Source organism: Lytechinus pictus, chromosome 3, assembly GCF_037042905.1.
Source record: "Lytechinus pictus isolate F3 Inbred chromosome 3, Lp3.0, whole genome shotgun sequence".
Classification (NCBI taxonomy): Eukaryota; Metazoa; Echinodermata; class Echinoidea; order Temnopleuroida; family Toxopneustidae; genus Lytechinus; species Lytechinus pictus.
In genome coordinates this window covers 55,121,071-55,134,152 of record NC_087247.1, presented here as the reverse complement: position 1 = coordinate 55,134,152, position 13,082 = coordinate 55,121,071, and the positions used below count along the sequence as shown (strand labels likewise).

General features: G+C 33.4%; 1 protein-coding gene across 1 annotated transcript in view; it reads right to left on the bottom strand.

Annotated features, from left to right (window-relative positions):
• The window catches only part of LOC129256967 (DDB1- and CUL4-associated factor 1-like), a 49,874-nt gene that overhangs the window by 26,931 nt on the left and 9,861 nt on the right, over positions 1 to 13,082 (bottom strand). The window contains exons 3-10 of the mRNA XM_054895197.2: positions 6,944 to 7,070; positions 4,695 to 4,845; positions 4,215 to 4,328; positions 3,577 to 3,714; positions 2,602 to 3,309; positions 2,111 to 2,212; positions 1,123 to 1,322; positions 397 to 535 (exon numbers count right to left, since the gene is read on the bottom strand). Coding sequence (XP_054751172.2) covers positions 397 to 535; positions 1,123 to 1,322; positions 2,111 to 2,212; positions 2,602 to 3,309; positions 3,577 to 3,714; positions 4,215 to 4,328; positions 4,695 to 4,845; positions 6,944 to 7,047 — 1,656 coding nt within the window. The 5' untranslated portion in view covers positions 7,048 to 7,070. The remainder of the gene's footprint in view (positions 1 to 396; positions 536 to 1,122; positions 1,323 to 2,110; positions 2,213 to 2,601; positions 3,310 to 3,576; positions 3,715 to 4,214; positions 4,329 to 4,694; positions 4,846 to 6,943; positions 7,071 to 13,082) is intronic.

Below are 13,082 nucleotides of genomic sequence, written 5' to 3'. Positions count from 1 at the left end.
TCACAATCATGAGACCACATAAGAATCTATGACTTTTATAGGTTTAAAGTCATGCTTTCCAGTTCTAATTGCCATACTCTCTTGGACTTGCATGAAAAACAGATTGTTATATTTAAGTAAATAAGTAAATTCTGGATGATTTATTCTCAAAAAAAATTCAGAATTTATACGTCCTTTTTAATAGATAACCTGACATGGATTTATTCCTTGGAATGCTTTAATACTAAGTGCCATATTGGAAATAATATTAAATCTAAGCAACAAAGAATGTCACATCTGGCAGACATACACAAAATACACAAGTGTTATTAAACTGGCAGTCTTGTTGTGGAATGAGCTCCTCACAAGGATCCTGAAAGATCTCTAGCTCATGAATTGTAGTGAAAGGAAACTTACTGAATTCAATAGTTTTCGAAGGCCATCTTTCCTGTCAAATAGATCCAGGACAGCCCCAAATCCTAGACTTGTCATCAGGAACATTGTAGCATGACACCTTCCTGATTCATGAGAACACTCTAATAGCCATAACATGTAACTACATTAAAATTGGAGAGAAATAAACAATGAATTAAGGATCATTTATTGCTTTAATAAATGACTCACTAACTAAATTAGATCTAGAAGTATTAATATTTTTCTTACACACATCCTACTCCAGTAACATATCAAAGTATCAAGATATTTCTGGTGGTTTCTAAATTCTTGTAAATATTTAATATTTTGGGACAAGTTACAATATTCCTGCAAAGATCGAAGTACTAAAGATTCTGAATAAGAGGCATCATATCACACTCTTAACAATATTTTTTAACTGTGGCTTGCTTTTGATAAACAATAGAAGATTCTGATTTCTTGTCTCAATTGGAGTTTGGAGCTTGTATAAATCTAGCAATAGAAAATCCTATGCAGATGTCTTATTGCAACTCTACCAAATTGTCATTCCTACAAAAGATTGCTATGAAGCAGTTTCTGCTGTTTATATATCTATTTATTTATTCATTCAGTTGTTTATTATTTATCATTTCATCCATTCATCTAATTCTTTCTTATAATACCCTTTACTATTTATTCATCTAGTTCAAATGGGGATTACCGACATTGACACTTTTAAAAAAGCCTTACTTCATCATCTGTAATAATACGGGGGCTGGTAGTAGACAGATACGTTCCATGGTATCTTCATTATATGCCAGGTAGTAGAGACAAAGAGACACCCCTGTGGCTGCTATCGATGGACGAGGTATCTCAAGAAGCTTCTGAAGGCCATTCAACTCTAAAAACTCCATGGCAAACTTCTTGTGGCACAGCAACGATGATAGGTACTACAGAAAGATAGATGGAAAATAATGCAATGAAACTCAAAGCCCGTAATAAGTTTGCTGTCATGTAAACAATTATTTACAGCTATACTGGTAGATCTCCCTTGCAATGGACCTATCGACTACATATAATTCATTTACAAAAAAACAAAAACAAAGATGATATCTGTCAACCAGAAACATCAGTGAATTTGAATAATAAATAATAGACAGGCCTTCTCTGAAGGTTTTCTATCCTCTATTGTCTGTCACCTGTGTTTCCAAATTTTTCAAATATTTTTTTTGTTCTTGTGCAGTTCTGCTATTTTTCAGAGCTCAGTTCTTTTTCTTCTAATAGTAATATTCTTGTCAGCAATCTCTTGCATGTAGCTTACTTGTTAAGGATCTATTCACAATAATCTGTTTCACTATAGGTCCCATCCCTTTGAATTCAATGCTTAAGATTTTTATTTTCGTATTTCTAATCATTGTAATCAATTTACTTTTTTAGAAAGAGTATCCCATAATAATTGCATTCAAATTCATGATTAAATCCAAAGTAATAGGCCTACAATTAGACAAAATTTGATTTTCAACATTGCTTTTAGGAGAATCATCTTCCTTACCAAATAGACACATACATATATGACTGCAAGAAAAAAAATCTTTATCATCTGGTCCAAGAACTATTAAATTCAAGATATAATACTATAAAACTGAAACAACTTTCTTTGCTTCTTATAGATCTGGTAGCACCGATAACCTAATATATAACAAGAATCTTTCATGCACAAAACATTACAATAAATTACCTTGAGAGCATCAAAAGTGAGTCTGACATCATTAGTTTTATTGAGGTCAATGTAGTGAAAAACCAACTCCATAGATCCATTCTCAAACATAGTACCAAGAAGCTAAAAGGAGAGAATAATCACAATAAACAAGATTCAACTCAAAATAGTATGAGAATTGAAGGATAATACTACATAAATAATGTTGAAATTTCAAGAATTGGTGCTTAAATTAACACAAACTCACTGAAGGAATAACAGAATACTGTTGACAGTGTATATGTGATGTCACTTTTATCCTAAATGAACAGGGGCTACTTTTTTCCGACTACTGATAATTTTTTTTTTCATTTAGCATAATAGCCATTGAATACAGTGGCTATTTTATATTCCCACATTTTTAAACATATAAATCTATGGCATCCACCCTTTGTTAAACTCATTTACAACAAATACAACTCTCAATAAGAACAAAATTACAGTAATCAGGGTGACATAAGTATAATACTCACTTCCTGATATTCCCCAAGTGGCGTCAAATACTGCAGAATAAACCTCTGTTGCATGACGGGATTGAGAGGATACATACAGTGGGAACCAATGATATACTGTGACATTTCCGCCCAGCTACTGTTGCTAAGCTCAACTTCATTATCACTGAGCTTACGGGAAGAACGTTCTGGATCAAAGCCTCTGACTTTTGTCCTTCGACCCTTGACCTTTGACACAGAGCTCTTCTTCTTAAATGACACATTTGACTTTTTCATCCTTTTAGAACCAAATGTCCTATCCTTAGAAATACCAGGAGTGGATTCTTCTGTTTTTGATGTTGTATCACCTTCCCTTTTTAGCTGCATGTTTTCAGAACCCTTTTCTACTGGCTCCCCTGTCAGATCTACCAGTCTCTCCTCTGTGGCATTGCCCATATGGGATTCATTTTTCATCAGGTTACTCTCTTCCTTTGTTGAATCAATACCATTCTCTGCTCTGGATGACACTATGTCACAAGAAACCTCCTTGGAGCTTGATTCACTCATCTGTGGTTTACCACACTGTTTGCTCTGACTAGGGGCTTTCCCATCAGTGTTGTTCTCTTCATTAGTCTTATCGAAGCAGCTAAAAGGACGCTCTAGGGCTTCAGAGATAGGCGATGTCGAGGAACTCCCTGCTTCACTTGCTGCATTCTTGAAAGTATGTAATCGCTGAAGCATGACAGGAACCTACATCAAATTCAATATAGATAAAAAGAAGAAGACCTTTTAAAAAAAATTAATCATACATTTGTTTACAATGAATTTTTATGGGATGCTCAAATCAATCAGTATACACCTTGTCTCAACGTAATTTTTTTTTTCATTAAAGAAATAAATTGGATATCATTATGATAGTAGCTCAATGGCTGGAAACTGAAGAAAAAAAGTAAAGTGAGAGCCCAGAGATTTTAGAGAACAGAAGTGAAAGAGCAATCTTTTGAAAGTAATTCTTACCAGTCTGGCATTGACATCTTTGAGATTGCCTGCAATGTCTTGGACTTCTACAGCAGCAGCTAGTAAACCAGTAGCATATGATTTCAAGGGCTCTTCGGCATCAGTTGCCCACTCAACAAATCGATCAACACATCCATCCTGGTAAGAATTACAAAGATATTACAGATTGTGAAGGTGAATCCATTGTTTTATTTCAAAACATTTATTTCATAAACTCATTGTACAATCATAGAAATCAATATTTTGTATCATTTAATTTTATAAAATAAAGTGTGAATTGTGAGAATGGCAATGACGTTTTTTACTACATGGTAAAATTGTTCCAGGAATTGAAGCATGTTGTATTATGGTGTTTTTGAGAAAAAAAATGGCTATTTTCTAATTTTTCAATTATCCTAAAAGTCAAATTATGAGAGATATTTTCCATGCAATACATACCAATTTTCGTGATTTAAAGACCTAAATAATTGGGGTTTTTTGCTGAAACTGAAAGTCCATCTCATTTTGAAAACCAGATTTAACATAATTAAAACTGTTTGTTTCTGCTTCTAATGAAATCAAATTTTAATGGACCATTTCTATAGATATAGAAACATATTGCTGCATAATAAACAAAATGAAATAGGAATCATGCTTACTGTTTCCTCAAAGATAATAGATGTTTCCAGACCAGGAACTACATCTAAGAGAAGACGACATGCCAGAGTGTTGATCTCTCTATCTCGAGATGACACAATGTAATCACCTCCCAGCTAAAGAAAGGAGGTAAAAGGGTAACAGGATGGTGTAATATGGTAAATATAGGAAAACAATTATACTATTTTTTCCAAATCCTGCACTATTCACTTCCAATATATAGTTGATTAAAATATAATTACCAATTATTTTCAATAACTGCCAGTATAAATTATTATTCAACAGTTATCCCTATTTTGTTGTAGGAACAGAGTCCACCTGTCCAAAATAAAATATAAAGAAATGAAGTAGAACAAATTGAATTCACCATTCAGATAACTATTATAATAACTACTGAAGAATCCAGAAAATAAACTTTTTTTTTGTGGCTCTTTTGAAATTCCTTTACTTAAACTTAAAAAAAAAAACATCTTAAAACTTACTTTTGCCATGAAGTTGTCATTCTTGAAGAGTGAGGTAAAAAGGTCGCCCAAGGCACAGCTGGGGTCAACCCGACCTGGATGACGATCATCAAACGGATCTGCATCCAGCTTCAAGAAATTTTCTATTTCCATCTCCATGATTTCGGCCATCCTGTTATCATTGTTAGATATATTGAAAGAAATTATCAAATGTTCAAATTATTTTTGTATGATGCATAAATATAATTTAATTTCTCCAGCTGTATATCTGGTACCATTATTGAGACTCCTCATATTCAAGAAACCCACATCCTAAAGGTAGATCAAGTGTAAGATATATATTTTGCTACAGGAATATTACGTCTGCAATGGTTTTTACACAACAAACATTGTGCTTTATTATTTATTTTAAAAAATCTATCCTTGTCAGTGGCATACTGACTACAGGCACAAGCTGCATCTGAATAACTATGAGGCGCCGATTGTACCAATATTATATAGAACAATTATTTATATATAATTTACATTTTATTTGTAAATGATTACTATTATATAAAATAATATTTATAATTATTTATATATAATTCCAAGTCATACTTCATTATTTGTAAATAATAATAGTTCGACATTCCATTATTTATAAATAATGATTATTTGTTTTTCATTATTTATAAATAATGACAATTTATAAATAATGACACTACGTACTTCATTATTTATAAATAATTGCAATTCGTTTTCCATTATTCATAAATAATGATATTCTATCCCCAAATTATTTATAAATAATGACATTGCATACTTCTTTATTTATAAATAATTTCAATTTAATTTTCAATTTTTTATAAATAATGATTTTCGGTTTACCATTATTTATAAATAATGGTTATTTGTATATAGATAATGATTATTTGTATATAATGGCAAACTGTAAAAATTGTTTATAAATAATGATTATTTATAAATAATGGGATATTGAAACAAAATTGTAATATATTTAATGAAATACGATGAATTTTCATTATTTATAAATAATGAGGTAGTTATTTCATTATTTAACAAATAATCGTTATTTTTAAATAATGGAAAACTCAAAAATTATTTATAAATAAAGAAGTGTAATTATTAATAAATAATGATTATTTATAAATAATGAGAATAATGGCGCACTCGAAAAACATATTTATAAATAATGAAGTAGACATTTTCATTATTTAACAAATAATTATTATTTATAAATAATGGGAAACTCAACAAATTATTTATAAATAAAGAAATGTGTAATGGCATTGTTAATAAATAATTATTATTTACAAATAATAGAAAACTTGACAAACTTTAATTTATAAATAATGGTAAACCGAAAATCATTATTTATAAAAAATTGAAAATTGAATAGAAATTATTTATAAATAAAGAAGTATGCAATGTCATTATTTATAAATAATTTGGGGATAAGATATCATTATTTATAAATAATGGAAAACGAATTGCAATTATTTATAAATAATGAAATACGTAGTGTCATTATTTATAAATAATGAAAAACAAAAAATCATTATTTATAAATATTTAATGAAATACAAATAATCATTATTTATAAATGATGGAGTGTTGAACTATTATTATTTACAAATAATGAAGTATGACTTGGAATTATATATAAATAATTATAAATGTTATTTTATAGAATAGTAATTATTCAAAAAAATAAAATGTAAATTATATATAAATAATTGTTATTATTTAATAAATAATGATTATATAACAAATAATTGTTCTATATAATATTGGTACAATCGGCGCCTCATAAATAACTGCCCAACATGTCATTCCATTTGAACTTGATCTAAAATGGAAATTCTGTTTTGTCGCAGAATATGTACACAGCAAAAACTTGAATTCCTTTTGGCACATGCAAATTCAATGAATTCTAACATAAGAATAAAGAACCAAAATGGATTTGCTGTTCTGATATATTGGTAAACAGAAAATCATGGTCCTATAGGGTGGAAAAACAGTACTTTCACCTTTTAAGCAATACACATACAATAATTTTGGTAAGAAAAGAAATATTTTGCACAGGACCTGCAGTATTTCATTTAAGAAAACATACAAAATAGTGGCAATTTGCATCTCTGTGTTTCGCTGGTACAATGATAGAAAAGACAATAATTTTCTTGAGATTGTTCAGTCTCATAGTATGATTAAAAATGCTGCAAAAAAACAACTTTACAGAGTTTTGATAAAAAAGACATTTTGAAACTTACTTTTTCAGTGCTGGAACTGGTGATGTTCCAGAGCCTTGATCTTGATTCCATTGTGCTAGAATATCATTGAATTTCACCAGGGATGAAGTCTCCTCTTCTGCCATTTGAGAATTTTCACTTTTAGACACTATTTGGTATGGTAAGAATAGAACAATAGTTAAAGGACAAGTCCACCCCAACAAAAAGTTGATTTGAAAATAAGGAGAAAAATCCAACAAGCAAAACACTGAAAATTTCATCAAAATCGGATGCAAAATAAGAAAGTTATGACATTTTAAAGTTTCGCTTAATTTCACGAAACAGTTATATGCACATCCTGGTCGGTATGCAAATTAGCAGACTGATGACGTCACCCACTCACTATTTCTTTTGTATTTTATTATATGAAATATTCTAATTTTCTCCTCCTTGTCATGTGAAACAAAGTTTTATTTCTCCCTGAACATGTGGAATTGTCATTATTTTAACGGTTTATGGTTAAGTTAAGTTGGTCCTTTTTGTCAAATTTGTAAAAATTGAAATATTGTATTATTCAAACAATAAAAAACAAAAGAAATAGTGAGTGATGGACATCATCGACTCTCTCATTTGCATATCGCTGAGTTGTGCATTTAACTGTTTTGTGAAAAATAAGCGAAACTTTAAAATGTCATAACTTTCTTATTTTAAATCCGATTTCGATGATATTTGCAGCGTTATGTTTGTTTGATTTTTCTCTATCGATTCAAATCAGCAATTTTCTGGGGTGGACTTGACCTTTAAAGACATTGAGAAAATAATACTTAAGTTAGTTTTGATTGAAGTTTTGAGATTGGAGCTATTGTCTGAATATGAGAATGTATACCGGTAAGCTAAATTGGGAATATACCTAGGTAAATTTAATTATGAGTCGTCGCATATTGCAAATGAAGCCAGTGTCAACAAGCTGGTAGAAGTTCTGGCGTAATTTTCTGCTGAGCAGACATGCATTTGAAACGAATTAGAAGGGAAGGAGAGAAGATGGTGATAATGAAACTGAAACAATTAAGAGAAAAATTAAGCCTGAATGAGTCCAATCTTGATTGTGATTTCGCTTAGACCATAATGAGCTTGCAAAATGTACGGCACTGCTCAACTCATTAAATCGTGTTAGGTGTTCTTAATGGGGGTATGTGACTGTATACACTACATGCCAAATTTTTTTTTAAGACTAGACAAGGCCTACGTCTAGTTAGATACACTCAAGTCTAGGATCAATTACCATTGTGAGCTGTGCAAATGTATATGTACATGTAATGTTGTCCTCTAATTAATGCAGTTTTTCTTCTTTCTTACTTTACTTCGTATTTTTCTATTTCCATTCATTATTTTCATATTTTTTTAATTTTCAACATTATATCTGGATTGAATGAAAAGTTGTATTTTGCTTTGAATTGTATTGGAGTTTTCCATTTCATGACAAACTATCGCAGAAATGGTATTCCAGTGTCTGTTGTGACCATTTCACGTCAACCAAACACCATTATGTATGCAATGAGCATTTTGTGAAAAAGGATCATTTGTCAGGAAGATCTTTAATAATCCACTAAAGAAATTTACAGGAAAATAAAACCTTTGGAACAAGATAGCTTATGTGAAAACAGAAAAATCATAAAAAACAGATCAACAAAAGTTTGTTTAAATCTGATAAATAATGAAAAAGTTATGAGCATTTGAATATTACGATCACCAATGCTATGGAGATCCTATTATTGGCAACGCGACAAAGATGTGTGATGTCACTTGTGAACAACTCCCCTAGTAATTTTGTAAGTATTTCACTAGTCCATGTTTCAACAAAGTTGTCAGCCCTGACTAATAAATGGTCAGACTCAGTGCTGACTATTTCAGTGAAATCCTTGGTTTTAATTGGCTAAGAAGCACTGGCCTCTGACTGTTGCTATGGTAACTGTCGGAGGAAGACAACTTGTCAGTGCTGACAACTTTCATGAAACGGACCCCAGATTGGACCTTGGTGTACGGAAGTTCCCTTTCCCAAAGCTAACATAGAGGGCACATGACTCCTAATCCAGCACCAGGGCTCACAGGCCTAATTTATTTCCCATAGACTTGTGTGTTAAAGTGGCACTTAAAAAGAATTCATAAAAAATGAGGAAATTTGAGGGTTGAATGTTTACTACCAGTGGATAGGATAAATGTCTGACATTCCATATCTGAACAGAAAAGGGTACCTCGACCGGCTCATTTTAAAAATAAATTAGCATTTATGAAGACTACACCTGACAGGATCAAATTCATCACTTGAGAGAGTAAAATGGCCCTAATTCTTCCGCCAGTAAAAATATAGTTCCATAGTGGTGATATATCTTTCCAATTTGGAAAAAGGAAGTTCAGTAGGTACCCTCCCTAGAATCAGTGTTAGATTGTCAGTCATATTCATTCAATTTTGTCAATCACCAATATCAAATTTAAAAATTGAGCAATGGGTTGGCTCGAATGAATATCTTTTGCCTGCCAGTTGTGATTAGGCCCGTGCAACCACCTATCCCCTCATCTACCCTCTTCACCAGGTGAGGCATTGAGTAGCGATGTCACAACACTCGCGCTGGTCAAAATTTGTATCTGCCACTAATCGGATCTATACGGGTACACAAAATATTTTGACAAACACATTTAACATGAATACATCCTCACCTTTCACATTATTAGCATTATTTTACGGTTGAATGAAATTTTATCAATAATTTGGGGATATTGGGGACATAGTTTTGAGCAGTCAACAATTTTCGCCTCTCCGCCATTTTGAATTTCGAGACCGCAATATCATGCTGTTACATCTTCAAACGTAGAGGGCAGCAACACGCGGCCATGTTGTTAAAATCAAACGATGTGTGCAAGTGAATAATTTTGATACGGCCGACCTCGCCGGCCGAGGGCTGGTGTGATGGATCGAGTGTGATAGATTTGAGTGCAGTGGACTGTCATGATTGTAGGAAGTTAGATCGTGTTTTGTGGGCTTTTGTGGCCATTTAATATTCATATTTTGTTGAGATTTTGGAGTAATTTCTGTTGCTTTTCTATGTATTTTGAGGGAAAATATGTTTTCTGTGATTTTTCAGTTTGAAATGCCACTTTCCCTTTCAAATGGCTGTTTCCGTGAATTCTGTCAATTTTCCGCGACCGCACAAAATCACTGTCCCTATCAGTACCTGGGTTGAACAAGTATTGACGTCATCAAAAATCACAAGTTTCGCAGCCAGTATTTCCATGTTTGAAGCATTCAGAGAGAGAACTCTAAAAAGCATCAATAAACTGACTTTTATCAGTCTCCACGATAAATGAAGCATACCACTGTGTTCTTCTTATTTTCTGCTTTTATTTGATATATAATTTGTAGTTTTGGGGGTTTTCAAGATATATCTACTTCAACTTAGGTGAAAATGTCTTAGATGAAAGATATCTCAATCATCCAACAGATTTTTTTCAACAACTCTGGTCCAAGGTTCATAATCACTTAAAGTATTTGTATTTCTCCTAACAATGTTAATTATGGGATTGTAATATTCGCTTAAAACAGTTGAAAATCATAACCTATAAAAATTTAGTTAGGTAAACCACTGTCTTTACGTATGGGCCTCCATGACTTCAGTCTCTGAATTGGTGGGTAGAGCGACAATTAAAACATTAGCGACAATTATATGGCTGGAAATGGCTGGAAATTCGACACCCTTCTAAATATGGCACTGTCATAAACATCGGCTGATTGAATTGGAAATACGTGCTGTTGATGCATGCGCACTCGTTTTTAGAACGAAGTCGCGCGCAGCTGAGCTTTATGATATTAATCTACCGATGCAAGTATTTTACAATTCATGATATTTATCGGCCGATGCAATTTAAAAAAAAATCTAAGTTGGCAGCTATACATACACCCATGTGGTATCTACGTATCAATAACAAAGACAGCAAGATGGCGACCAAAAACAGACTAGGTAAGTAAACGCTCGTGCTCTTAATTATTTTTCAAATTTTCTACTATTTATTGAATGAATATATGCAACCTTGTTAGAAACGGGGGGTAAATACTGTTTTGGCTCAAAACAATAAGTAAAATGTGTGATTTAAGTCTAATTTCACCGTGGGAAAACCTACGGTATATAGAGTCTAATGTAGGGACAGTGATTTTCCGCGATCGCGGAAAACGGACGGAATTCACGGAAATGGCCTTTTCAAACGGAAAGTGGCATTTCAAACGGAAAATCACGGAAAACATATTTTTCCTCAGAATACACAGAACAGCAACAGAAATTACTCCAAAATCTCAACAAAATACGAATATTAAATGGCCACAAAAACATGATCTCACTTCACTACAAAGTATGACAATCCACACATCGTGACTGCTCTTGACTCCATGTTTCGATTGTACCCCTCGCCCGCGCCGCGGCCCTTGGCCGCAGCGGCGTAACAGGGGTCAGTGGCCAGGGGGGGGCAAGAGCCAAAAAATTCCAGGTCATAACATGGTATGAACAGGCGTAATGAGGCGACTATTTGGAGAAGGCCAGATATTGCGTATTGGGCAGAATTTATCTTTTAAAAAAAAGTTGCGAACAAGCGAAGCGAGCGAGCAAAAATTTTGACCTTTTTGATACAAAAATCCAATTTTGTGATAGATTTTGACATGATATCCAGCGAATAATATATATCACTCTTTTCTCTTGAGATTCCTTTTTTTGTGGTCTGTACGCCACTGTGAACAGGATTCTTTGCGGCAGTAGCGTGAAGAGTAAAAAAAAAATCGAGGGGCGCAGTATAGCACATGTGCTAAAAAGCGAGCGAGAAAAAAATCACCTTTTCATGAGAATCTAACTTTGAGCTATTTTTTGACATTATATTCAGTGCTTTTCTTTCCTCCTTTTTTGTTCTTGTTTGTAAAACTCTTTTGGGCCATGGCCCAACCCTTCCATACGCAGTGCTGTGTGGTTGGGGTCCGGGGCGGAGCCCCTGGAAATTCTTGATATCAAAGCCATTTAAACTTCGCAGATTGCCGCTATTTTAATCAAATCGCGGGCAATATACATAATATAGCTTTTACACAACACATTTATTCAACCCAGTTGCGTAATGAACAAATATTTTGAGGGGGCAAAACATAGCAAAGTGGGAAAAATTTGTAAAAAGTCGCCAGCGTGCAAAGCGAGCTTGAAAAAAAAATTGCCTAATGAAATTAAATTCTAATTATGTGATAGATTTTCCCATTATATTCAGCAAATAGCACATTTCATTGTTTCCATTCATTTTATTATACGTTGTCTCCTATAATTTGTTTTATTTCCTCTTGGGTGTGGAACCAAGACCCCCCCCCCCCCCCCCACGCCTGTATGTCAGTAATTGAACGTGATTGAACGGGGCCATTATAGAGCCATTTGAAGGTTATAAATGAAGAGCCCCTACTGCGTGGGCCCCGGTAGCTTATTTGCATAAAATTTAGCAAGCTTATAGCACAATGTTGTATGCAGTCCATCTTTCTTCCCGCTCTTTAATTTCAATCATCGGCAGCCCGGTTGTGTTATTAATATTTTTCTTGTCCCTTTTCTTTGTTTTTCAATTTAGCTTTTGACTAATTCCATTCTACCTTCGTTTCCCGCTATTGTTTGCCAATTTGTTATCTTTTAATTTGTATCCAACCGTGTTATTGCATTACATAGGCCTATTTCGGAATGATTTGTTTTTTCTCAAATGTTCTTCTTTCTAACATTTTCCCGCTTTCCTTCCTTTTCCATTTAAAAAATGTGTTTTTTCTTCGTTTTCTTTTCGCTTTTCCCTTTCCCTTTCCTTTTCCTCCTTTCCTTTTCCCCTTTTCTTTCCCCTTTCCCTTCCTTTCTCCCTCCTTTTTTATTTTTTCCGTCTTTCTTTTATTTTCCGGTGAAATCCGCCAGGGGGGGCAGCTTGCCCCCCCTGCCCCCCCCCGCCTGTTACGCCACTGCTTGGCCGGCGGCAGGGTCGGCCGTATCGTAAACATTCACATGCACATATCGTTTGATTTAACAACACGGTCGTGTGTTGCTGCCCTCTACGTTTGAAGATGTAACAGCACGATATTCCGGTCTTGAAATCCAAAATTGCGGATAGACTAAAGTCGTTGACTGCTCAAAACGAT